The 27,838-nt window shown below is 36.5% G+C and overlaps 1 protein-coding gene across 4 annotated transcripts; it reads right to left on the bottom strand.

Moving 5' to 3' along the window:
- Window positions 1–35: 35 nt before the first annotated feature.
- On the bottom strand, window positions 36–27,838 carry ZNF451 (zinc finger protein 451). Of its 4 annotated transcripts, XM_058176695.1 has the most exons (17): window positions 27,437–27,838; window positions 27,229–27,348; window positions 26,902–26,990; window positions 24,910–24,981; window positions 21,501–21,626; window positions 18,801–18,912; window positions 17,751–17,901; window positions 16,931–17,057; window positions 15,718–15,871; window positions 14,904–15,048; window positions 12,788–14,376; window positions 10,128–10,265; window positions 9,212–9,342; window positions 6,710–6,896; window positions 4,188–4,253; window positions 2,135–2,233; window positions 36–2,047 (listed from the first exon to the last, which is right to left on the bottom strand). In XM_058176695.1, exons 2-16 carry the CDS (start codon window positions 27,269–27,271, stop codon window positions 2,139–2,141), a joined length of 3,225 nt encoding a protein of 1,074 aa, XP_058032678.1. In that variant the 5' UTR covers window positions 27,272–27,348; window positions 27,437–27,838; the 3' UTR covers window positions 36–2,047; window positions 2,135–2,138. The 4 variants fall into 4 exon arrangements, with proteins under 4 accessions (XP_058032678.1, XP_058032659.1, XP_058032666.1 ...); XM_058176676.1 differs by lacking the exons at window positions 21,501–21,626; window positions 24,910–24,981; window positions 26,902–26,990; window positions 27,229–27,348; window positions 27,437–27,838 and adding an exon at window positions 19,764–19,917; XM_058176683.1 differs by lacking the exons at window positions 2,135–2,233; window positions 21,501–21,626; window positions 24,910–24,981; ... (1 more) ...; window positions 27,229–27,348; window positions 27,437–27,838 and adding an exon at window positions 19,764–19,917.

Genomic DNA, 27,838 nt, shown 5'->3' on the forward strand with positions numbered 1-27,838 from the left:
GCATTTGTATTAATCACATCAGCAAATGCCTGAGCTGTTGTAAATGTGGTTTTATTTTCAGAGGTTAATAGTATATACTTGGGACAAAGTCATCTTAACAGGATTTATTCTTGGGACAGTTTAACAAGATGATATTCTTCGCAATGATATTCCTGTGGCTAAAAACAGAACCATCTGGATATTGTTACAGCAAAAAAGATGAATAGATAAGAGTATGTAATATGTGTAGAGTTGCTAACACAAACATAGCAAGCTGAAGAAAGAATTTGGAAAGAATGACTTGAAAAAGAATTACTGGAAAAATATGAGAAAGAAAAAGGTACATACACTATTTACAGAAAGTGCTACATTACATGAGTGTAGCAAACATGAGTTTGAAATCTTATGGCCTTGTCCAGTAAACAGCTTGTGAATTTGCATATGAGAAAGAAAACACATAGTGTTTCTTATAATACTGAGTTGGAGAACTTGATATACAAGAAGGCAGCAATTCTGCAGCTGAAATACTTGACTCCAATGAAATGTAGTAGTTTAGAAAACACTCATTTGAGTGTTTGAGACTATTTCTAAATGACAAACATTTTAAGCATAGATGAGGTTTTTATAAGGGATAGTATTAACTCTCCTGTATTATTTCCTTAAGTAACCATTGTATGGTAACCATGCATTACTATTATTGACTTTATGCCACTGGCCAGATGTCTGCAGCAAAGGCTTCCCCTTTCCTTTCCTCTTAATAGTAGGGAGAATGGAGCAAAATAAGTAATTATCACGAGACGTTCTTAGGCTCCTGGTAAAACATTAAATGATTACCAACTAGAATCAGTTTCAACAAAGGACATAGAAGGGTTAGGAGAACAGCATGTACATAATATTCTTATTAGAGCAAACCATTACAATCTGTCCAAGCCACCAAGTCTTAATAGATTAATCTAGTTAATATACACCCACTATAGAAAGGTTATTTTGCTGTCACATAAAGTAAGTCCAATTGTTTCATTTCAAAACAATTTTTCAGTAAGCCTGCAGTACAATCACATTAGCACAATCTTTCAATATTCTATTTATCTGTAAACACTTTTATTTAGACAAACTAAACCAAATGCAATTTATGAACCTATAAAAAATGAAAATGAAAACTTCCAAATAGTACTTGACTGATATAAGAATAGCTGATATTTTAATTATGTTGAACTATATATGCTCTGAGTAATGCAAATAAGTTAAAAACAAAAAATCAAAGGCTTCAGCTTCCTGAAGTTACATTTAAATGTCAAAAACAAACAGGAAAATACTTTGATACAGAATTAGTAACAGGAAACTAAATATACAAATACTCAAAGTCTATTTGGCATTGTATTCATTCACATTATACATAAGAATGAAGAGACAGAAACAATAACTAGTTCTTGGACCTCAAATATAAGTGAATTTCAACAGATCCCTTGCAAGTTAGCTTATGGATTGTAATATTCAGGATAGTGTCTAAACTTCCCCTCAGGAACTGATGAAGAAAGAAAAGGCACTCTAGACATTCTGGATTAATACCTGTATCTACTGCAATTCTTGCACTACAAAATAAAGTCAACAGAACAGAAGAAGTAAAAAGTTTTAACAAAAACAAGCAACATAAATCATAACGTTAGTTTTCAGGTCAGACAGTAGAAAAAAAATAGTTATTGGATCTTGTGACTCAGCAGAATTGCCATGTTCTTGTATTTTTAAAGTAAGCTTGGCCATATCACATTTTAAAACTGTTTACTGCTTAAGCCGTGAGAAGGGATGACTGAAATCCCATTAGTTATATTTCACAACAGGTTCTCAACTCTGCTAGTGCTTGACAATAGAGCTTAGTTTTTTACAGTGCCACTGAAACACTGAAATAATAATCAGTACATTTTTAATGTTTTTATAAAATGGTGAACAAATTTCAATTTCTTTGAAGTCGGGTAGATGTTTTGGTACACCCATCTTGGACATCTTCATTTTTCCTCAAGACTTCGCCTAATTGCCTCTTGAAATTCATCGTCGTCATCATCATTTGTATCTGCATAAAAATATCAGAATGTGAAACTGTCCCCAAGTAACAATAGCACAATTTGGATGGTAATTTAGAAGAATCAATAAAATGTACCTAATTAGTGCTCTATTCCATACAACTGAAAAACCATACATTTCCAGACGAACATTACTCTTGCTATCCATAATAGGAAGAATTCTTGAGGATACATGCCTGCAGAGTTAATCAAGCCATCAACTTATTATCTAAATCCAGAATTATCTCCCAACTCCGCATCCCTGATTTTATATAACAGCACAGAATCCAGCAAAAGGATGGCTCTTCCCAGACCAGAGGATGTCTCAAGGGAAAGGGTAGCTCTCATCCCATAGGGACCTCACTCCTTCTAGAAACTAAACTGGTTACTTCCTACATACCTAAATGCTCAAAGCTGCATGTGGTAGAAAGGTAAGCTGCTCATTTCCACCTTCAAGCTCCCCACCAAACAATCCCAAACTCCTGCTTATTCTGCTAGTTGGCTTACCCCTCCCCACCCCCGGATTTCAAGGGGAAATGAAAGTGGGAATTTCTGAAAAGGCAAATTTATGTTATGCCCCTCCCCCCCAATAAACAGCATAAAATCTGTCCCCAAAACAGCAATTCATGGCAGGAGGGGAGAGTTGGAGAAAGAAGCAATTTGCCTTTTGGAGGTTTCATATTCCTTCCCCCCCCCCCCGAAAAAAAACCCCAAAAAGATGTGCAAGGTTTTTTGTGCATAAAATATGTAATTTCTGTGGTCCATGTCTAGATAAACACAGTCTGGAACAAACAGCATCTGGACAGACATACAATGGGGAGTAAAAAAAGGTCAAGGATAGCAGCAATAGGTAGTAAATCTAAGAGAAAATACGTAGCAGGAGAACAGGAGAAGCAGTCTAATTGGATAACCATTACTACTGCAATGCACTAGTGTTCTTGCTTCTAGGACCAGACATCCCATACCACCACTCATGGTCCCAATCTTCACAGGGACTTCTATTTTTGCTTTTGGCCATTAATCTCCTTGATGTCTAGTGCAGCATAAGAACAGATTGAGAAAGGAAGCCACTGAAATTCTTGGGTTAGGGAACATCTAGCAGAAAAAGCTGGAGATCAGGGCAAGGCACTAGCCTTACTCTGCTTGCTTCAAAAGTCCCCCTGCATTTTGTCTTGGGATGCTCAAAATATCCTCAGCTTCTCAGGAGCAAACTAAAGTAAACTTAGGACTGGCCACATTTTTGTTCATGCTATGAACTAAAGTATATTCACGAAGGTACACATATACAGATAGTCCTCAACCTATGACCATAATTGACCTCAAAATTTATGTTGCTAAGTAAGACATTTGTTAAGTGAGTTTTGCTCCATTTTATGACTTTCCTTGCCACAGTTTTTAAGTGAATGATTCTTAAGTTAAGAACCCAGTTGTTAAGTGAATCTGGCTTCCCCATTGACTTTGCTTGTTGGAAGGTCACAAAATGTGTTCACATGATCCGGGGAAACTGCAACCATCAGAAATATGAACCAGTTGCCAAGCATCTAAATCTTGATCATGTGACCATGAAGATGCCGCAATGTACATACGTGTGAAAAATGGTCAAAGTCACTTTTTTCAGTGACGTTGTGACTTTGAATGGTCACTAAAGGCATTGTTGGAAGTCGAGGATCACCTGTATAATTTCTACATAATAATTACTGAAACTTCTAAATAATATATCAAATATAAACCCTCTTTGTAGAATGTACATATCCAATTAATGATATCTGCAACTTTAAAACAGAACTGCTACAACAAAGCAAACTGAGGTCACACAACTTGATGTAACTATCATTGGCATGCAATTGATTATGATTCTACCATCAGAAGAGTTCATATTGATATGCAAATATCTCCAGCATTATTAATTAGTACTCCAAGCTCCCAAAAAATAATACTCTTCTTTTTGCCAGAATGCACTTTTAATTAAAAAAGCAATCTAATACTATATTCCAATGTACTATTTTCCTATATTCCTATATGCCTACATTCCAAGATGCTATTTATTTTTATTTTGTATTTATTTGTTAATTAAGTATGTAAGTTGTCCGTCTCACCATCAAGATTTTTGTCCTTAATAACATCTGATGTACTGTGGAAATTAAAACATACCATTCGGGCCATTCATTCTTTGCAAAATCTGTCCCCTTGTCATTTGACTAGCAATGTCTTCATTTCCTGTAATCAGACACAAATATTTTAATCCTGCTGCATTTCAATTCTGATAACTGGCTTTCTTTGTCAGATTTCTGTTGATTGGGAAGAATTGCTTGGCTTTATTTTTTGCAATAGAAAAACAGACATGAAAACTAATTCAATCTTATTGCCGATAGGCTGTGTGGTCTTTCTGAAAGAGCAAGTTTACAATTATTAAATTCTATAACTTCCCTGTGATGACAGCAAAGGAAGCAATTTTATCTAATACATTCAGTGTAACATCTGTGCTTCTTAAGACTGTCCAGCATGACAACAATAAATAATATTTTGATTATATTGCATTTGGAACACCACAATGTGTTGGAAAAGCAATATAGCACGATATGTATACAAAGGACAGAAAAAAGTAGAGTAAGTAAACAAAATTAAAAACACAATGCAAGAAAAAAGAGAAAGAAATAGAACTATATTTAGTGTATATCAACACCTTTTACTCTACCTGTGTATCTTTTCATATTTGTAATCAACTTTCATTGTATCATATGTATATACCACGTCATGTTTTCCTTTTGTCCTGTAGTCTTACTTTTCCAATATTGTAAACTGCACTTCTCAACCATTGTTTTCTGAGTCTAATTTAAAACGTTCGTCTATTCTAAGCATGCAAGGCATAGACGACCTGGCCCAGGAGCCTTACGGCCCACTGATACCTTTTGTTGTCTCTGCAGTCATCCAATGTAAAGCACTAACTTCACTCCCTAAAACTCCTGGAAGTCCTGTTTCACCTACTGGGCCCTTGAGGTTCCACGAGACCTTCAAGATAGAAGCTGAGCAGCCCTGACTTATCTTTTAGTGCCCTAAATGATTTAGGCAGCTTTTCCTAAAATGGTGCCCTCCAGACGCATTGGACATCAATTCCTACCGTAGCTACTTCCAAATGTAATGGCTAGGAATTTTGGAAACTGAATGGTCCACAGATTTGGAAGGCACCTGGTGGAAAAACTAGATGCCTTGGGGGAGGGAGGGGGAGGAGGTGAGGGAACCTATCCTATTAGGAATCTTCCTACATGTTACAATCAGTTTGCTCTTTCTAAAAACACCTTGTGCACAGCCTCATTTGTTAAGCCCTTTCCCCTGATACTTCAAAACAATAATAGATTTTATTATATTGTTATTTCAATTTTACAATAGTTTATTCGTTTCTAGTTATTTTGTTCAGAGCAGAATTTTCTCTAGTGAAAAGTGCAAGATAAATTTAATATGTTTGTTGTTATTAATAGAATAGAATAGAATAGAATAAAATAGAATAGAATAGAATAGAATAGAATAGAATTTTATTGGCCAAGTGTGATTGGACACACAAGGAATTTGTCTTGGTGCATATGCTCTCAGTGTACATAAAAGAAAAGATACGTTCATCAAGGTACAACATTTACAACACAATTGATGATCAATATATCAATATAAATCATAAGGATTGCCAGCAACAAGTTATAGTCATACAGTCATAAGTGGAAAGAGATTGGTGATGGGAACTATGAAACGATTAATAGTAGTGCAGATTCAGTAAATAGTCTGATAGTGTTGAGGGAATTATTTGTTTAGCAGAGTGATGGCCTTCGGGAAAAATGATGAAAAGGTGTAAAGGAGTCGAGTTCAACAGCCTCTCCCAGACCCCACTCCTTGCTTTTCAACATCAAGACACAGCATAGGGAGAATGTCAGAAAAGGATTAGCTATAGGGAGTTATCTGCCCTTCTCTTGCAGAACTCCTGACAACAATCACGCTTTCTAAGCCCAACCCACTTCATGGGGTTTATGTTTATGGAGATTCTCAATCATCCAGGTCACGATTGTCCCAAAGCTGCTTTTTCAAAAAGGCAACCGGACTTTCTTGGTTTTTGGTTTGTTTTGTTTTTTTTGTGAGAGAAGGGAAGGTTCACTTCTCATCCAAGAACCAAAGAAACTTCTTGGATGAGAATTGAAACATTTTCAAAGAAAAAAACCAAAGATGGAAAAAGCATATTTGGGACTTCACAGGGTTATTATGGAGGGAAAAGGAGGAAGAAGGTGTATTAGGTCACTGCTTGGAGTTATTTGTTAAAATAATAAAGGAGGGATAAAAATCTAATAAACAAGCAAGCAAGCAAGCAAACTGCCTGGGGACTGGGAAGCAGAAATCAGTATCATCCTTTGGTCAAGGCCCAAGAAAAAATACTAATAAGGAATAATCAGCCTAGCCCAGTGACAACTGATAGCAAATAATTTCATTCTGGCCTCAAGGAATCCCTCTTTCCTCCTGCCTTGGTGAATAATGCTTTAATCTTGCCTCCCAATAAGGGAAGCACAGTAAGTTAATGAAACTCTATCAGGAATGACCAGGCTACCCTTCAATAGGATGACTGTAAAATGGCTCAGTCAGTATTATTTTGTTGCATTTGTTTCTTTTAATAAACAATGCACTGAATGAAAACAAACCTCTGACTGTATCCGAAATGCTGTTTAATATAGTATACATCATGTCAGTATCAATCTTATGAGGGTCTAGAATGCGGGTTGTCCGCTGAGTCATCTTAAGCTGATCTTCCAATTCTAGAAAGCTTTTGTCTCCAGAAAGTATGGTGAAAGGAATATGTTTTGGCAGATGTTCATCTAGACGACCCACCTGTGAAAAAATGTTATGTGAAATTAGAAGCATACACAGCTTAAAATCTCTTAGCAAGATATATTGTACACTGTAATTAGGAAGTGACTTCCAAGCATGACAAAATGATTCTCAGTCTTTAATTACTGACGGATGGCAACTCCATGGATTTACAGAGGAATAGACTAAGCTATATCCCAGCCTACATATCCCCAAAAGGCAACTCCTCAGGAATTGTTGCATCCATAATTCTTTCCTTGCAATCTCTCTTGCCTTAAATTACGGTTTTCTACACAGTATTAGCTAGTTCATGAGAGAAAGAAATCAATTCTGCTTAAAATGAAAACCAAAACCTTAAGATGAATCTCTTCTGGCAAGGGTGTCAAACTCAAGGCCCAATGGCTGGATCCAGCCAGTGGGACCGCCCTGGAAACAGCAAAGGATCGGCCTGTGGTGCCTCTGCCAGCAAAAATGGAGGTCGGGAGGATTGGTCGCAGGTCTCCTGAGCTCTGTTTTCGCTGGCAGAAGGTTACAGGTGGCCGTTGCAGGCAAAAATGGAACTTGGGAGCCCATTTTTGCTGGCAGAGCACTTGGGCCACCCCAGGAGCCCCAACATGAATGACGTTGAGCTGCCCACACTCACCCTGACTGACACCCCACCCCGAATTCAAACACAACTTTGATGCGGCCCTCAATGAAATCAAGTTTGACACTCCTTATGGCCTCAGGAAATACATATCAATATTTCCTAACTTTCTCACATGTTCTTTGTGGGAAAAAATGGGTAAGCAAAAACTGATGCATAATGTTATAGATCATTACATACTGCAAAAAAGAATACAGTTAAACAACTAGCTTGAAATACATGTTCATGCTCTAAAATGTAATCGCTAGTATGATGAATTCCTGAATTTTAAGGGGTTTTTAAGGTATTTGTTTATTTGATATCAGCCAATATTTAAATGACACTTATATGTCAATATAATTTTAAAGCAATCTTTGTGTAAGTATCCACATGTGAAGCAGTTACTTTTATGTTATAAAAAGTCAGAAAGTAATTTGAATTAATACTAATATTAATGATTTAATAATAAAAGATAGAAATAATAAGCACTTTCATAATTGCAAAGGAGTAACTAAAAGGATGAAATATTATACTAATTATACATATAGTGGTCTGAAACGCTCATATACTATTTTAGAAGTTTAATTTCTCTTTTTTCTGTTCTTCATTAAATACTCAAAATTAGGAATTTAATAGTTCAGCATCCACAAAATTTTTACCTTTTATTTATCTTATTTGGGTATAATAATTTAAAATAACTTTTAGAATAGAATAGAATAGAATAGAATAGAATAGAATAGAATAGAATAGAATAGAATAGAATAGAATAGAATTTTTTATTGGCCAAGTGTGATTGGACACACAAGGAATTTGTCTTGGTGCATACGCATTCAGTGTACATAAAAGAAAAGATATGTTCATCAAGGTACAACATTTACAACACAATTGATGGTCAATATACCAATATAAATCATAAGGATTGCCAGCAACAAAGTTACAGTCATACAGTCGTAAGTGGAAAGAGATTGGTGATGGGAACTATGAGAAGATTAATAGTAGTGCAGATTTAGTAAATAGTTTGACAGTGTTGAGGGAATTATTTGTTTAGCAGAGTGATGACCTTCGGGCCTTTGAAGAGAAATGATCAGAAATTAAGCCCGTATAATTTAAGCCAATTAAGGAATTGACTTAAGTTATACAGTACCTTGTTTTCCTAAAAATAAGACCCTGTCTTATATTTTTTTTGAACCCCGAAATAAGGGTTTGGCCTTATTTTTGGGGAGGTCATTATTTTGGGGCTCATGGAGCAAGATGGAGCTCCTCTTGCCGTCTTACCTGATTTCCAGCTCTGCGTTTAAATATTTTCAGGGAGACTTTCGGGGGGGGGGCAGCTTATTTTCAGGGGGAGGCTTATTTTAGCGCATGCACTCAAAAGCCCGATTGGGCTTATTGTCAGAGGATGTCTTATTTTTGGGAAACAGGGTACTCCAATCCCTGACTGATGCGAAGTATACCAGGTAAGAAAAATTTAAATGTTTTTCACCATAACAATGTTAAAATTAAATTAGCCTTAAATTAGGGTTTCCTTAACTACCTTGCAATAATGTTAATGACCACTAGAGGGAAAAATATTTTTTTATATATTATGTGCCATCAAGTTGCTTTCAACTCTTAGTAACTACATGGATAGATAGGGGGGGGGGGGGAAGAGATACAGAAAATTCATTACAGAGCCTTAGTTATTTGATCAGTACAAAACCTGAAAACTTACATGTACACAGATTGCAAAATCAGCAGCCTCTTTCCTTCTACCACAGCGTGGATGAAGAAAGAAACACCCAATCTTGTTAAGATAATTAAAGACCTTGCAGTTTACAGGGGCTTTCCATCGGGTATTTCCACCTAAATAATGAAAGAGGAATGGAGTAATCATTAGAAACTATCTAGACTGCCAGGTAAAAGACATTAAAAAAAGTTTCAGAGGTGACATCACTAAAAAACTGTAACCAATATTTTTCTAATTGTTAATCTATGCTGCATACATTCGGTATGCACTGGATTATATATTCCGAATGCTAACAATCTTACTGGAGGATTATATACAGGTTGTATCATTCTTGACCTCAATCAGTTAGTGGCCAGTTAGTTAATGGAGGCACAAATTTTGTAATGAAACCAGACTGATATAGAGAGACAGCTTTGCCTAGCGGTTAAGGATCCAGACTAGAAATGAGTGGTCCTTGGTGTGCTCTGAGCTTGGTTGTTTTCTTGCAAAAGTTTCATTGCCAAACTAGGTAACATCATCAAAACTAGGACTAACATTGATGATGTTACCTAGTCTGGATAATGAAACGTCTGCAAGAAAACAACCAAGCTCAGAGAGCACCAAGGACCCCTTATTTCAACCCTGAGCTACAAATATTCTCCTTTATTGAGACTAGAAATTGGATGACAGCGAGTTCTAGTTCTGTCTTTAGCTGACCTTGGGCCAGGCACTCACTCTCAGCCCTCTGAAAGCCAATGCAAAACACTTTCAAAATCTTGCCAAGAAAACTGCAGAGTCCAAGGCAGTTGCTGGGAGTCAATAGTGACTTACCAACTGCCCACTTGGTGGGTGATTCTTACCAAGCTGCCGGTTTATATTGTGAGACTTCTACTGTGCCTGAATTGTTAACCCCTTTCCTTACCCTGAAAGCCCCAAATAAAAGTTCCTTGATTGAGGGTTGCAGGCAATTGATCAAATAAGTTTCCCCAGTTATCTAAATCCATCATTATAATGTGAGTCATGGTGCATAAATAATCAAGATCAGGAAGGTTGTCTTCATCTATATGGAAGAAAGAGGAAGAAAAGAATAGCCAAAATGTTTATGCATTTTTTCAATTGTAGAAATATATTTCATATAGCTTTTAAAATGTAATTGTTCTCAAGAACTCAATATAAATTTAAGCCATAAAAACACAGTATATTTTTGTAGGAAAATTACTCCTTTAATACACAATACATTCCAAATTATCAAATGACGCCCTTCTGACTTTAGATGATTACTTTCAAATCAGAAAACATAGAGAAGCCAAATCTTTGTAAGGTATTGAATTAGTTCTGATTTACACAATCATATTCAACTGGGAATAGTACCACGATTTGCAAGGACACTTCTCAAAATTTAAAAGGTTAATTTGATTATGTTAGCCATTGTCTGCTAAGAAGATAATGTTGCCTATCTTATGAGTAGACAAGATGGGCATAAGGAAAAACAACAACAATTTCTCCTATAATCTTCATAGATATTAGCTACAGTTGCAAGAAAAAGTATGTGAACCCCTTGGGATTACGTCGAGTTTTGCATAAATTGGTCATAAAATGTGCTCTGAATGACATCTAAGTCACAACAATAGAAGAACACAGTCTGCTGAACATAATACTACACAAACATTAGATGTTGCCATGGTTTAATTGCATATAACATGTAAACATTCAGTGCAGGGAGGAAAAAGTATGTGAGACCCTAGACTAATGACTTCTCCCAGAGCTAATTGGAGCCAGGAGTGAGCCAACCTTGATTCCAATCAGTGTGATGACATTGGATGTGTTGCTGACAGCTGTCCTGCCCTTTAAAAACACACACCTGTTGTGGGGTTACTGGTTTCAAGAAGCACTGTCTGATGTGAACCATGCCTCGCAGAAAAGAGCTCTCAGAAGACCTACGATCAAGAATTGTTGACTTACATGAAGCTGGAAAGGGTTACAAAAGTATCTCCAAAAGCCTTGATGTTCATGTGTTCACGGTAAGACAAGGTGTCTACAAATGGAGAAAGTTTAGCACTGTTGCTACTCTCCCTAGGTGTGGTCGTCCTGTAAAAATGACTGCAAGAGCACAGCGCAGACTGCTGCATGAGGTAAAGAAGACTCCTAGAGTGTCAGCTAAAGACCTACAGAAATCTCTGGCACATGCTAACGTTTTTGTTGACACATCTACAATAAGGAAAACATTAAACAAGAATGGAATACATGGGAGGACACCACGGAGGAAGACATTGCTGTCAAAAAAGAATATTGCAGCACGTTTGAAGTTTGCAAAAGAGCACCTGGATGTTCCACAGCACTACTGGCAAAATATACTGTGGACAGATGAAACCAAAATTGAGTTGTTTGGGAAGAACACACAACACTATGTGTGGAGAAAAAAAGGCACAGCACACCAACATCAAAACCTCATCCCTACTGTAAAACATGGCAGAGGGAGCATCATAGTTTGGGGCTGCTTTGCTGCCTCAGGGCCTGGACGGATTGTTGTCATTGATAGGAAAATGAATTCCAGAGTTTATCAAGACATTTTGCAGGAAAACTTACGACCATCTGTCCGGCAACTGAAGCTCCGCAGAGGATGGGTGATGCAACAGGACAATGACCCAAAGCATACAAGTAATTCAACAAAACAATGGCTTCAACAGCACAGAATACGCCTTCTGGAGTAACCCAGTCAGAGTCCTGACCTCAACCCGATTGAAATGCTGTGGCATGATCTTAAGAGAGAGATTCACGCCAGACATCCCAAGAATATTGCTACACTGAAACAGTTTTGTGAAGAGGAGTGGTCCAAAATTACTCCAGATCGTTGTGCAGATCTGATCTGCAACTACAGGAAACGTTTGGTTGAGGTTATTGCTGCCAAAGGAGGGTCAACCAGTTATTAAGTCCAAAGGTTCACATACTTTTTCCTCCCTGCACTGTGAATGTTTACATGTTATGTGCAATTAAACCATGGCAACATCTAATGTTTGTGTAGTATTATGTTCAGCGGACTGTGTTCTTCTATTGTTGTGACTCAGATGACGTTCAGAGCACCTTTTATGACCAAGTCATGTAAAACTCCACGTAATCCCAAGGGGTTCACATACTTTTTCTTGCAACTGTAAGCACAAAAATATCCTCACCATGAGGCTCCACAATATTCTGAGGCAAGGTGAAAATGTTTATGTTTACAAGAGATCACTATATCAAAGGAGATTCTACAGCTGGTGTGACTGTCAATTCTCAAACACAGAATCTGCTCTCTTATTGCTGTTTATTTCCTTCCTCAAAATAATCCACACTTCCAGTGCCAAGCCCTAGCATCTCTTAATTTTTATTTTCTAGTAAAGGCAAAAGATTTAAATATATTATTATTGATGCTTGCCGAAGATTAAATTTCTATTAATGAGTCAATAACCGAAATAAAGTTTCTGTCCGTGGATCACTACAAAGGTTGCATTATTTAATGATTTGGCTTATTAGTTTTATCAAAACTTTATCAGCACTGGCCCTTCATCAACCTCATTAGCTGTGCATAATTTGAATTCCACCTACCTTGTTCAATCAATTGAGAAAATTTCCTAGCTTGTTTTTTCATTGCATCTTCCAGTTTCAATCTTTTTACATCTGAATAACTTGTTGAAATTACAGTCTTCTCTGAACAGGACTTCACAGCAGAGAAATGGAAGACATTATTTTCTGCTTGTGGCGCAAAAGATATTTGAGGCTTTTGTGAAAAGCAGTGTTTATCATGGAAGTGCTGATGTGCAACATCAATGCTATTAAAATGTTTGTTACATGAACCACACCTGACTACATAGAAATCTTGAGCAGCTTCTTTGCTTGGGTGGCTCGTGATGTGAGCCATCATTTCAGAATAGGTTTGTGTTGTAGAAGAGCATGAAGTGCAACGAAACCACATGTTTCCTTTTTCCAACATGGCTTCTTGACATTTCTTATGGTCGAGCTTCCTGTTTTTTTTGCAAACATATTTCTCACGACAACCACAATTTAGAAGGCTATCTTCTTCTACTATTTCATCATTTTTGATTGAGGTTTCTGCTGTCTCAGACACACACACATAATCCATGCTATGTATGCTCTTGAAGTGAACTAAAAATTCCTCCTCAACATCAAAAAAGAGGTCACCACAAAATCCACAGAAGTATTTAATCTGTACAACATTGTTATGTTTTCCCTGACAGTGTCGCTGCAGTGTTTCCATTTTCCGAAAAGTCATTTTGCACAAGCCACAACTGTACCTGTGATAATGATGACTCTCTAGTGATTCGCAATGTTGTTTCACACTGTCCTCGGAGTTAAATATTTCCTCACATATCTTACATTGCCATTGGGAAGGACTCCCATCAACCTCCATCTGAGTCTGGTCTGGAGAAAGTTCGATGAGGCTTGAAATTTGGCCTTCTTGTTTAATCCAAGTGTCATACTGTGAATCCGAAGGTATTGTTAGCTCATCTTCAACAGTGTCCTTCTCAAAATAAAAGTTATGTCCATCATGAAGTCCTGTTACATGGATAAGGACATCATCTTCTTTCTGAAGGGCTACTTGGCAAATTTGGCATGAGAAAATGAAGTTAGTCAAATGTGCTCCTCCATGAAAACGGCTCATGTGCAAGCGGATAATGCTCGAATTTTCTGCAAGTTTCCCACATACACCACACTTGTAGCAGATTCTGTTTTCAGAAAAAATGTGTTTTTCTGCCAACTCTTCAGAAAGAAATGTCAGATCACATTGGCATACCCAGCTTTTGACAGTAGGAGCTCCATGAATGGTTTCACTGTTGTCTCGCAAAATCTTTTTCCATTTTGAAACAGTTTCCTTCTCATTGCCATTCAATTCCAAATGCCTCTTCAGGGAAGATTTCACAAGGCTTGCGTTATTTTGTAGGTGAGGGGCATTTTTATTCCGTTCATTGATGTGACAAAATAATAATATGGATTCTTCCATTGTGGTGATACGTTTAATCTTGGCAACATTTCTGCAACTATGGTGAGTAATTTGGTCATCATTGACAAACAACGTGTCACAATCTTGACAGAAACCTTTGGCTTTCAGTATTTCTGCAATTTTGGAGATGCACGTTTTCGATATAGCCACGGGGCCAGCGTTACGACACTGGATTCTAAAACGGAAAGGTACACAAACATATTTGCAGCCATCTATCTAAAAATTGTCCAAGATCATCTAAAAAAATCCCACTCTCTCAACATTTCAAAATATTCAAATACATGCCATTTGTTGAGCAAAGGCCAGCTTAGCAAATAAATCATTAGAAGTGATTGTCGCAAGCACTAATAAACACTGCCCTTTGTATTTTTTTTTAATCTTTTAAATGTAGGAATCCATGAATGTATAAAAGACCTATGTTGGAAATTCATGCATGAAATAAACAGCACTGAATTCTGTCTTCACTGATGAGAAGAACATCTGGGAAAGACAAAATGTAGCGCTTTTATTACATGTGTGGAATTTTCTACTTTTCATCATTTAACAAATTCCACTTGTTTGTTAATCTCCACTTTTAAAATACAAGGAATAAGCCAATTACACAAACTGCAGAATATAATTCGGCCTGACATCCAACAGGTATTTGAAGGGAGAAAAACTGGCCTGTGATTGCATTTTATAAATGGGAAGTTTTTCACAAACCTGAAGTGTGCTGTGAGCTCTATATGGGACTGCAAAACCTGATGACAGGTTGTGCATTGGACTTGGAAGGGAACTTCTTTGCATAAGGAGATTAGGAGGTTCTTTGCGTAGGCTGGCAAAGGCAACGGGAGTGCCTCTGATTGATCTGCAATGAGTCAACAAGAAGGCAGGGTTACTTAGGAGGAATCCAATCACTCCTGCCCCCAAAGAGAATTTACCCACCTTTCCTTACCACTGTCTTCCTATGAAACCCACTAAATCATCAGCAATCTGATGCACAACATGTAGACAAGATTTTATAACCAAATAATATCTACTTACTATTGTACCATGTGCACAATTCACATTTTAAAAAATCTCTACCAACCACGAGGTGCTGTTCATTGCTGGAAGGTATCTACAGAATGCAAACATCCTTAGTTGCGAGGCTCTGCAGTTCTATGACAATGAATGTCTTTTTTCCTGAAAAAAGCTAAAGTTAAGTCTCAAATATCTCTCTGCTTCAAGAAAACCTTATCCTGACTGGACTGTCTCTATTTTATGTCACACCTTTATTTAAAACATTTAATATCTTCTTTTCGAGGAACATTTTGGTTAGTAATTACAGCCCATTTTGAACCAAAAAAAAAAAAGGAACATTAAAGACAAAAGAGCTATTTCATTTACATTTCCAGATTGGAACATTTCCTTAAGACGCATGAAAAATAATTTTTGAACTTACTGTAGCTTTGTAACCATAGATTAAAATATAAGCCAACAATATATGCATTACCAACTTACATCAGGGAGAAAAATATGTGTGTATTGAACATACCACTCAATTTAAAAGCCTGAGAAAAATGTTTTTTTCCAGACATATGCTGCAGACATTCATCTCTTATGCTAAAGAAGAAGAAACAGCAAGGACACGCAAAGCACTGAATAAGCTGAGGAGGGTAGTTTTTCTCATGGCCATCATTTTTACCAGCCTGAATGGAGGGAAGAACAACACAAGCAAGAAAATGTTTTGAATAAAAAACAGATTTCAGAGGGAGAACATTTTCAGTAAAACTGATTTATTTGTATGTTACCTTTATTATTTTTACAAATAACTCAAGGCAGCAAACATATCCAATACACCTTCCAGTACATATTTTCCATACAACAATCTTGTGAGATGAGTTAAACTGAGAAAAATTGACTAGCCCAAGGTTTATATTAAAAAGATCACCATATTTTAATTTGATATTTGTGTTGTTTCCACTTAACACTTCAAAATTTAAAAGTCTGTTGTGATAAGTCTGAAACTGAGCCTTACAAATAAAAATTATTTATTTTTATCAAAAGTTCTCCTTTAAGGGTTGCCAACTTTAAGGGACACATAAAAATGTCATGTTTCAATCAGATCTACTGTGAAGAATCTAAAGAACACTGGGAAGTGAGTTTAGGATAGGCCCCATCAATTTAAGACTTCAATTACAGTATTCTCAATCTCCATCTTTTGCTCTTTCTTTCTTTCTTCTTAGGAGAGCAAAAAGGCCAATTATCGGTGGAAACCAAGTGCCCTCAGTCCCACTCTCTCTGCAAAATAAAACCTTAATTAGCTTTCCTGACCATTTTTCCCCGCTGAAAGCTAACAGGCAGGTGGAATTAACGGTGAAACTCCCAAATTAGTGAAACCCTTCATTTATAATATTTAGAATAAAGTCTCATTGAAAGAATAATTAAGAATAGTGAATAAAAGCCAAGAAAAGCTTATTTCCTACCTAAATCTAGATGCCATTGCCCCCTCCCAGAAAACTAGCACTTCTTTAAAACATAGGAGAAACCTACAGTACTTTCTGGATGAAGACAAAAAATTAACTCCCAGCTACAGGGGAGTTCAATTAGCAAAGGAATAGAATTTGCAGTTTCAGAAATTATTTCCATCATGATTTCCCTTCATAAAAATAAATTTGGTCAGAGAAACTCCATATAGCTTTATTAAAATGATTCATCTAAGGGGAAAAGAACTTGCTACTTTTATCAATATATCCTTAAGTTCTTGCCTTAGACAAAAGGTGTGCACTATATTGCTGATTACTTGCAAATCTCTCGCCACAGACTATGCAGGCAAACTTATTAGCTGGAGGTCCATGTAGAGTAATTGTGGGATCACATGGAGAATGATCAAACCTAAAAAAATTAGACACAATTAGGTACAATGTATTAGGCAGAAATGTTTTTTCTTTTTTTTTCTTTTACAAAAAGTAATCATTACAACCTTCTAGTTTAATTTAACATTAGCCAGTTAAATAAAATACACACATTAATTTTAGATTATACTTGTAACAGTAAAAAAATCCTGGCATCAACCTATATGAAGCTTAATGCTGGTCAACTGCACCTGGAAAATATTGTAAAATTATGCCTAATGGTTTGTTGAGGCAACCTAAATATTAAAATATGCAAGATAATTGTTTTCTTCTAAAGTACATGTATCTAATTCAAAGTTTTTCATCAATATATGAAATGTGTGAAGATGGTTAGACAGACAATTTATGATACAGTTCTTCCCTACAAACTGCATGAAAATCCAAATACCAGCATAAAGGATACAAAAAGATGCATTTTAGACAATATTAAAATGTATTTTATTAGGGGAAATTGATGGCAAAAATATTCACCAGAACAAAATGTTATACCAGAAGAAATATAAAAGAAAGCATTAAAAATTTCATGCAAACTTTTCTCTCATTGCAAGCTACTATAGAAATTGGAAAATATAAAATTTAAAAGTTAGATTTTAAAAAAAAAATCAGAGCAAAGCTAAACTTGATATTTAATCCCTACTAGTTATAGGGTTATTTGTACGATAAAAAATACTACCTTTTAAGATGACCTAGCAGTAAATGCCCATTGTCAAACTTTCTATTGCAGTGCATAATGGGACATAAAATGGATTTGCTGTTAGATGGAAACTGATATGATTTTTGAGATAATGTTCTCCTTCCTGAGTTTACAGTGCCTGGCTTGAGACCTAAGGCACAAAACAAATATACAGATGTTACACAATTATACTTTAAACTAGCACAGTAGATTATAAGAACAATGGGAGAAACTTTTTACTACATTGTTATAATTTATCTCATGCCTATATGTTATAGCTGCTAAAAAAGGTTGAAACTGAAGTCAAATACGATTTCTTTTCAACATACTTTTTATTATTATATGCTCAGTTTATAAATGTTTCTCAACTAGGCTGGTTAATCTGTCAATACTGCAGCTATGTTGTTAGAATCCAATATAGGTTAAATTCTACCTAATCTGTATGTTAACATTGATTGATTCAGCTAAAGATAATGTGGGAGAAAGAGAGGACAACTGGTCTCTATATTTTATTTTCAATATGTCCCTGAACCTTGTAAAAACAAAAGTATCAATAAACCTATCTTATATTTAGTGTCAGAAAAGATTCCAGAGTTATTTTATACACACTAGTCTAGCCTTACTGAACCTGTATTAAAGCTACAAAGGGTAACATGACTTCATAAAAAAAGTAAAAGGCAATTTTTATATTGCTAAATGGTTTGTTATAATATTTGCTAGCTGTGATGGTTTTCGAAACCACAATGGATTTGAGTACAGCTTTTCACATGAAATATTTTTAGCACTTACCATATGCCACCAAAATGCTATACATGCAAATAATTCAGACCATTTAACTGTGGCATTTTCTTGAAGCAAATGAGGTTGGAACATTGGTTTTTCTAATAAAAGCTTGTGTGTGTGTGTGTGTGTGTGTGTGTGTGTGTGTGTGTGTGTGTGTGTGTTCTGCTTCCTCCACTCCACTCCTGAAAGAATCTATGGTTAAGGAGAACTATTTCTTTGGAAGAAGAGGGATTCTGCCTTTCTCCAAATAACAAAGTAGCCAATTACCTGGCATTTTTAGCCACTGATTCACACACAACCTTGCTGCTTCTGTGTTACTATGTCCCCGGATAAATTCCAGTTCTTGCAGTCCATGAGCATGCTGTGAATCCTGTTTTTCCTAAAATTCCCATTGTTTGGGAAAATAAATATGAAAACTGGGTTAAATGAAAAGCAATTAAAGAAATACAAAACAATTATAAATATATGTCAGAAAAATAAACTTAATGTTCCTCAAGAAAATACTCTAACGCTGCTGCTACTGAAGGGTAGTACCACCAGCAACTGTTCAGCTTAGCTTCAAGTTTCTAGTTAAGATCATTTCCAATGTACTATATTTCACAGTCATTTTAATTTTGCTATATTCTCTGTACTCGAAAGGGAAGGAGCTATTAATATGGAATGCTATTGTGTAAATGAATTAAAAGCAGAAACACAGAGAAATAACATGTCACATTATTTTCATTAGTGGTAGATATAGGACTATCATATCCCACATGTCTTTTCTAGAATGGCCATAAAGAAGTTAGAGGGTGGCAACTGGTAGACTAAAATTAGTTGAAAGCACAGAAACATACTAAAGAATTCCTGCTGATCAGGGAGATTTTGACTGGATACTTACAGGACATGAAATTGGGTGCAAGAATGATTTCTTTTCTTTTAACGACCCTATAATCCCTTGCATCAGGGTGGAGTGAATAGAGCTCAAGTGTTTACTGGACAGATGCCTTTCCTGATGCCTACGTGGAGCTCACAGCAATTATTCATTGCACCCAGAGAGAGAAATACCTGCCATTACCTAGGATCAAACTCCCAGCCTCCTGATTGTGAGGCTAGAGCTCCATTTCTAGGTCACCATGCTGCTCAGATTCAAGAATGAATTAAGGTAAAGGAATGTTTAAATTGTGCTCCCTTACACAGAAATCACCTTCAAATACTTGTGCTGTAACTAATCCCGGTGAAGAACCATACCTTGAAAGATTTGTTTTTTTCTTCCTTCAGCTGTTTCTCTACTTCTACATGGCGTGCCAAGCGATCTAGAGTTGAAGCAACTTTTGCTTTCTGACAGTCAATATGGTCTTTGTGTCGTACATTTTTCTACAGAAGAAGAAACCTCTTTGAAATAGCTAGTACAAACTGCCACTGCTGTCTCAACAGTCCAAGAAAATAAAAGCACAATACAGAAGAGCCCCAGTTTTTTATTCAATGAATCCATTTGAAATCTGACATGCATAAGTAGTTCAAGTTTAAATCAAGGATTAAGCATAAAAAATCAGAAAACATTATTGATAAATGTTTATCCATGTTTTCTACTTCTCTAAATTATGAGGAGGAGGAGGAGGAGGAGGAGGAAGAGGAGATACAGCACAATCAGATTTGTAAGACCATTATTATACCAATTTCAATAAAAGTAGTTTTAGCCTTTGTGTGAAATTGATTTCATGATCTAGTTTAGCTAGTGGGGCTCACAGGTCATATCCATAGCAGTGAATGACCCCAGGCAGACCTAAAAGGATTACAATTCAATCCCACAAGAGATACTAGAAACTAAGCACAAGGAAGACCTGAGGCCAAGTGGGTTCATACTCTGTTACCTAGAAAGACCGAACAATCTCTCAACCAACTTGACTGAAGCAGGATTAACAGGGTACTTTTTTCCTTAGAATACTAAATAAAGACTTTTCTTCCCACCCTATGGTTAAAAAAACTGGCAGCACATCCCTGACTCTACTGCTATGAGTAAAAAGAAAAAAAATACTTGTCATCAAACAGCCCTAAGGGAATAGTTTCAGCCAGTAAACCATAGCAGCGTTTTTTTAAAAAAATGGTGATGGTGGTGATAAAATCTGATCAATTGTATTTTGCTATGAAGGGAAATAATAATCTTGCTTTGTCTCCAACCCAAGAACCCCCATTAGCTTCTATTCTAGAATCTTCCTACAACTACAATGCAAGATGTTTTACATTTAAAGACACAGCTGACACTCATGTGAAAAAGCTTCTAAACTGATTTCTGGTTGTGCAACGGAACTTCTTCCTATATAATCCTCTCTAAATTGGAGGGAGGGGAGCCCATTGAATCCAGAGAAGATTTGGGAAAGTGTATATAAACAATGAGAGCGAGTTTGGTGTAGTGGTTAAGGCATCAGGCTAGAAACTGGGGGCCATGAGTTGTTGTTCTGCCTTAGGCATGAAGCCAGTTAGTGTCCTTGTGCCAATCACTTTCTCTCAGCCCTAAGAAGAAAGCAATGGCAAACCACTTCTGAAAAACCATGCCAAGAAAATTGCAGGGCAGTCTTCAAGAATTGGACATGACTGAACAGAAGAAATATATATATTATCTCACAACACTTTTAAGTTCAAGGGAAAACAAATGGCTTGCAGGATCATTTAGGCAGACCTAGCATGCAAAGCATAACTCTTCTGGATACCAATGATTCTATCTCCTTCCTATATTTTTCTCCAAATTAGATGACGGAGAGGAGATGACAAGACAGAGGATGGAAAAAAAACCCAGAGAAATACCTGCCATTACCTAGGATCAAACTCCCAGCCTCCTGATTGTGAGGCTAGAGCTCCATTTCTAGGTCACCATGCTGCTCAGATTCAAGAATGAATTAAGGTAAAGGAATGTTTAAATTGTGCTCCCTTACACAGAAATCACCTTCAAATACTTGTGCTGTAACTAATCCCGGTGAAGAACCATACCTTGAAAGATTTGTTTTTTTCTTCCTTCAGCTGTTTCTCTACTTCTACATGGCGTGCCAAGCGATCTAGAGTTGAAGCAACTTTTGCTTTCTGACAGTCAATATGGTCTTTGTGTCGTACATTTTTCTACAGAAGAAGAAACCTCTTTGAAATAGCTAGTACAAACTGCCACTGCTGTCTCAACAGTCCAAGAAAATAAAAGCACAATACAGAAGAGCCCCAGTTTTTTATTCAATGAATCCATTTGAAATCTGACATGCATAAGTAGTTCAAGTTTAAATCAAGGATTAAGCATAAAAAATCAGAAAACATTATTGATAAATGTTTATCCATGTTTTCTACTTCTCTAAATTATGAGGAGGAGGAGGAGGAGGAGGAGGAAGAGGAGATACAGCACAATCAGATTTGTAAGACCATTATTATACCAATTTCAATAAAAGTAGTTTTAGCCTTTGTGTGAAATTGATTTCATGATCTAGTTTAGCTAGTGGGGCTCACAGGTCATATCCATAGCAGTGAATGACCCCAGGCAGACCTAAAAGGATTACAATTCAATCCCACAAGAGATACTAGAAACTAAGCACAAGGAAGACCTGAGGCCAAGTGGGTTCATACTCTGTTACCTAGAAAGACCGAACAATCTCTCAACCAACTTGACTGAAGCAGGATTAACAGGGTACTTTTTTCCTTAGAATACTAAATAAAGACTTTTCTTCCCACCCTATGGTTAAAAAAACTGGCAGCACATCCCTGACTCTACTGCTATGAGTAAAAAGAAAAAAAATACTTGTCATCAAACAGCCCTAAGGGAATAGTTTCAGCCAGTAAACCATAGCAGCGTTTTTTTAAAAAAATGGTGATGGTGGTGATAAAATCTGATCAATTGTATTTTGCTATGAAGGGAAATAATAATCTTGCTTTGTCTCCAACCCAAGAACCCCCATTAGCTTCTATTCTAGAATCTTCCTACAACTACAATGCAAGATGTTTTACATTTAAAGACACAGCTGACACTCATGTGAAAAAGCTTCTAAACTGATTTCTGGTTGTGCAACGGAACTTCTTCCTATATAATCCTCTCTAAATTGGAGGAGGGCCCATTGAATCCAGAGAAGATTTGGGAAAGTGTATATAAACAATGAGAGCGAGTTTGGTGTAGTGGTTAAGGCATCAGGCTAGAAACTGGGGGCCATGAGTTGTTGTTCTGCCTTAGGCATGAAGCCAGTTAGTGTCCTTGTGCCAATCACTTTCTCTCAGCCCTAAGAAGAAAGCAATGGCAAACCACTTCTGAAAAACCATGCCAAGAAAATTGCAGGGCAGTCTTCAAGAATTGGACATGACTGAACAGAAGAAATATATATATTATCTCACAACACTTTTAAGTTCAAGGGAAAACAAATGGCTTGCAGGATCATTTAGGCAGACCTAGCATGCAAAGCATAACTCTTCTGGATACCAATGATTCTATCTCCTTCCTATATTTTTCTCCAAATTAGATGACGGAGAGGAGATGACAAGACAGAGGATGGAAAAAAAAACCCAGAGAAAACTGTAGTCCTAACACCTCCAGTGTTTGCTGGTTGTGGAAAGCCAAACTAAGCTTGATTTAACAAAATCTATACAGGAAGTCCTAGACTTACAGTTTATATTTGTTTAGTGACCGTTTGAAGTTATAAAAGCACTGAAAAAAAGTGATTTATGGCCATTTTTCACACAACTGTTGGAGCAGCACCATGGTCACGTGATCAAAATTCAGACCCTTGGCTATTTTTGACAGTTGTAGTGTTCTGATGTTGTGTAATCAACTTCAGTAATAACTATATTACTAATTTAACAACTACAGTGATTCACTAACAACTGGCAAGAAAAGTTGTAAAATGAGACAAAACTCACTTAACTTAGTAACAGAAATTTGGGAGTCAATTGTAGTTGTTAAGTCGAGAATTACCTGTATAATAAATTAGAATATACTGGATAAATACTAAATACTATTATTTATAAATATTGGATTTAAATGTATAAATACTAATTTATAAATCATGGAGGTGACTGCTGGAATGATGGCAGACTCCTCCTCCTGCCCTTGCTCTCTACCCATTCAACTTTTTTGTTATTATATTGATGTATTCTTGTTGTGTTCTCATTTCAATGTTTATGTTATGGTTCCATTATTTTACTTCTGTTCTGTTTACACTCCTTTGATTTTCTTCCTTTTTATTATTGTAAGCCACCTAGCTTAATCCCATAGCAAGATAGGGGGCAAATAAATGTAACAAATAAAATAACCCCCTGTTGAGAACTTTAACCTAGAGGGAATTATTTTTATGTCCCAGAAGTCAAAAACTTAAAACTATAATTATCAACCAATCATTACCCACCTCTCCCAGTTTTGTCATTTGCAACTTTTATAAATGTTACTTCAACTCCCTCACCAAGTTATTGATAAAAAGACTAAGCAGTACAAGGCCAAATCAGTGAATCTCTCACTGGATGCTCCAGTACTGAGAAACAAAAACCTTGAAATCTTTGTGAAGTCTTATTAAGTGTAGATCTGAATGGTAAAACTGGGGTATCTTAATGCAGACTTTCCCTTTTTGATTTAGGGGCATTTAATACCAAACCAGGCAGGAGTTGTAGTAGTACTGCCAAAATTTAATAGCAAAGCAAGCTGCAAATAAAACAGTAGAAATCAAGATATATAGTCCCAGGAATAGAAGAAATTGCTCTGGACACAGCACAAAATTCTTTGAAGAGCCATGGATATTAGGATTTAGAGTGGCTAACAATAGGATGTATTTGTTTGACAACAAGAGCATTACAGTGCCTCCTTTCTATCCACAGCTTCAGTAATAATTTGCTGTTCATTATTTCCACTGAGTAGTGCACAACAGCAGGTAATAACAAGTATTTGGACAATTTAGCTTCCAAAATAGTTGTCTTTTTCATTATTATCTACAATAAGGTCAGGCAGGGTAATAATATTGGAAAAAGAAATGCAATTATTAACATAAAACAAGTGACATCACTGGGGGAAACTTTGCTATACATAACAAAGAAGAAAAGTAACTTGAAAGAACATAGATCTGTAAGGAACACTACCACAAAAATAACCCATTGCTCCTTATGTGGGTTTATTTTTTAGTTTACCAAAATCTACAACTGCAATTTAAGCAATATTCAAAGATCCCATGCTAAATAGAAACAACATGCAATTTGCTTTTAAAATATGACACTGCAGGGACCTCTAAATGTTCCTCCTTCAAAACATATTTAAACACGAATTGCTGTGCATATGCATCAGACATAATCCCTCATATTGTTAGAAGTTTGCAGAAAAATACTGTAAAATATTTCCAAAGAAAATTAAAAATTATAGCAAAACTGAAAATTACAATGAGGAAACACTCACTTCAGAAGATATATCCATTTCCTCTTCATTACTAAGATCAATGCATTCCAGGACTGGTCTCAATTCACTTTCCTAGGAAGACAAACATATTTAACAGTGTTTTTTTCACTTATGAGTACTCTCTAAATATGAGAGGCAAAAGTGCAACAAATTAGTTATTCAGGTTCGCTAGAATAATTTTTTATCTGGGTCAATTTTATATCACTCAGTATAAAAAACTGTAAAATGGCCTTTGTCAAATGCCTTCTAACCAAATGATCACAGAGTTCATAACCCAAGAAAATTCTTCTTTTAACTGCAGTCATTCTGACCCATCATAGTCATAAAAGCTGTTTTGACATTAATTATACTAAGAAGGTATTAAATAAAATACTTATTATAGTCAAAGACCAGTGTATACCAAGATGATATGCTTTCTTTCTTGATCACAATGCTCCCTGCTCTTTTATCTCCTTGGAAGACTTTCCCAACCTAGTGTCTCCTTCAGTTCTGCTAGTAGGGAATTCTATATGTTCCAACATATTTGAACAGCACCAGTTCCCAATAATTTAAGAATGGCTTCTACATAGCAATAAAATTTTCAGACAAACTTTAGACTTACCTGTCCCCTGAAAAACCCAAGCAGCATTGTGTTCTTCCTAAATAGCAGGGTTGTCATGAATTTGCTACAAATGCCACCTAAAAATATGAACGAGCACTGAAAAGTGCTCGCTTTAATGGTACCAAATTTAATGACAATATCAATTAAACTGAATAGCACCACTAAAATAATATTTCTTCAAAGGGGATTGGTAGGATATAAAATTACAAAGGCTGTTCAATTTTAGCAAAGGAATTTGAATCGATACCAAAAAGGGAGAAAGGTTCACATCTGAACTGCCAAACACTTTCCAAGAAAGGAAGGAGTCTCTGTGGATAGTTAATTAAAACGCCTATCCAGTATGCAAAGTGAATTCCATACTAGGAAAAAAACTCTCTCTCAATAGAATGCTTTTTTGTATTTATATAGTAAACTACATTGGGAATATTGTGTACAGTTCTTATCACTGCATTACAAGCTGATATTGTACTATAGAACTGGAACAGAAGCAGAAAAGGGGAAAGATAAAGTATTAGGAAAGTAGAATTGGCTTATTCAAAACTTTGAAACTTTTTAGCTTTGAAAGACAGGGTACAAGAAGAGTACTAAAATTATGTATGCCATTAAAAATATAAAGGTAAAGGTTCCCCTCGCACATACATGCTAGTCATTGCCGACTCTAGGGGGCAGTGCTCATCTCCATTTCAAAGCCAAAGAGCCAGCACTGTCCGAAGACGTCTCTGTGGTCATGTGGCCGGCATGACTCAACGCCAAAAGCGCACGGAACGCTGTTACCTTCCCACCAAAGGTGGTCCCTATTTTTTCTACTTGCTTTTTTACGTGCTTTCAAAACTGCTAGGTTGGCAGAAGCTGGGACAAGTAACGGGAGCTCACCCTGTTACACGACAGCACTAGGGATTCGAACCGCTGAGCTGCCGACCTTTCAATTGACAAGCTCAACGTCCTAGCCCCTGAGCCACCGTGTCCCATCATTAAAAATATAGATGCAAGTAATTCTTTTCTCCCTCTTTCACAGTATTAATACGGTATTCAGGATCTTTGACTAAAACTAAATTTAAGGTGTTTTAGATTCAATAAAACACTCTTTTATATTAAGAATTTGCTGCCATATGTAGTAGTGATGGCTATCAAGATAGGTAGTTCAAAGTGACATGAGAAATCCACAAGTGGAATGGCTATTCATAACAGCTGACTTTGTTGGCTACATATAGAATCCAGAAACAAAGACAGTAGGTCCTAGATTGCAATGATTAAAGGGCACTGATAGTAGAAGACTGCTTGAACTATAGGATAGATCTGGATTGACACTATGCAATACAAAATGCTGCATCATACTGATGTCTAGTTGATCCTCCAGCACTCTTATGTTTACATGTAACTTGTCTACGTACACTAACAAATTCAATATCATCTTCACTTTCTTCCTGTTGAGAGGAATTGCCAGCCTTCTTAGAAGACATAGGATACTCCATTACTGTATCTGAAACAAAGAAACAAAAAAATCACTTAAGGTAATCACAAATAAATCCACGTTTTTTTTTTCTTACTGCAATTAATATTGCATTTCCCGGCAATTCTTTTAACTTTTTTAATCAACTACAATGAATACATTGTACAAGACCTGGCATATCTACAGACAACTAGCATCGAAAACGGAGAACATGCTAAATGCCAACCCTAAAGTGAAGATACCAAAGACCCTTTTTTGCTTTACTTACTGTTAATAATAGCATAACGAGTTTGTATCATTTCAGAATTCATCCTTTTACCAGATCAAGGAATTTGTTGGAAAAGTTCTATAAACCTGAAATTGGCATGCTTCCACTAGCTGACCTGATCTATAAGTGATAAAAGTATAAATGTTCTTTTAAGTGCAGGACATGAAAATAACCATACAGATGCAGAAATTATAGGTAATTTCCTTACCTATAAGGACGCACTAAGGTTAATGGAAAAAGTAAAATTCCGAATGGTTATCCAAAACCTCCATTCATTTCACCGAAAGCGCCTGTCAGGAATAAATAAAAATAAAGATAGAGCAATACGAAGAAGAGGAAGCGTGATGGGAAAATGGGTCTGGATCACGAGGCGGCCTCCAAACCAAGGAGCCGAGGACGATTAAGAAACGGCGGCAGCGCCCACCACGCTCACAATCAACCCACGTGAGCAAGACGGTGTGATGCTGACGGTACCTCGTTATCGCCTGCAGGCAAGAACCCCGCCCGCCTCGTACCGCAACTCGGCGGCCGAGGAAAAGAAAACTCAACCGTCAACCCGACGAACCGTCGTTAATCCCGCCAGCGCTCTCCCCGCCCTTTGCAAACATCC

Source organism: Ahaetulla prasina, chromosome 1 (genome assembly GCF_028640845.1).
Source record: "Ahaetulla prasina isolate Xishuangbanna chromosome 1, ASM2864084v1, whole genome shotgun sequence".
NCBI classification, from domain to species: Eukaryota; Metazoa; Chordata; class Lepidosauria; order Squamata; family Colubridae; genus Ahaetulla; species Ahaetulla prasina.

Bases quoted from the DNA above. Each gene is read 5' to 3' on its own strand.
- ZNF451 (XM_058176695.1), bottom strand. From the start codon at position 27,271: ATGAATTCTGAAATGATACAAACTCGTTATGCTATTATTAACA. The intron at 21,627-24,909 runs GTGAGTGTTTCC...CTTCTTCTGTAG, and splicing joins AAATGGATATATCTTCTGAA to AAAAATGTACGACACAAAGA. The intron at 18,913-21,500 runs GTATGGTTCTTC...TGGGAATTTTAG, and splicing joins AAAAAAACAAATCTTTCAAG to GAAAAACAGGATTCACAGCA.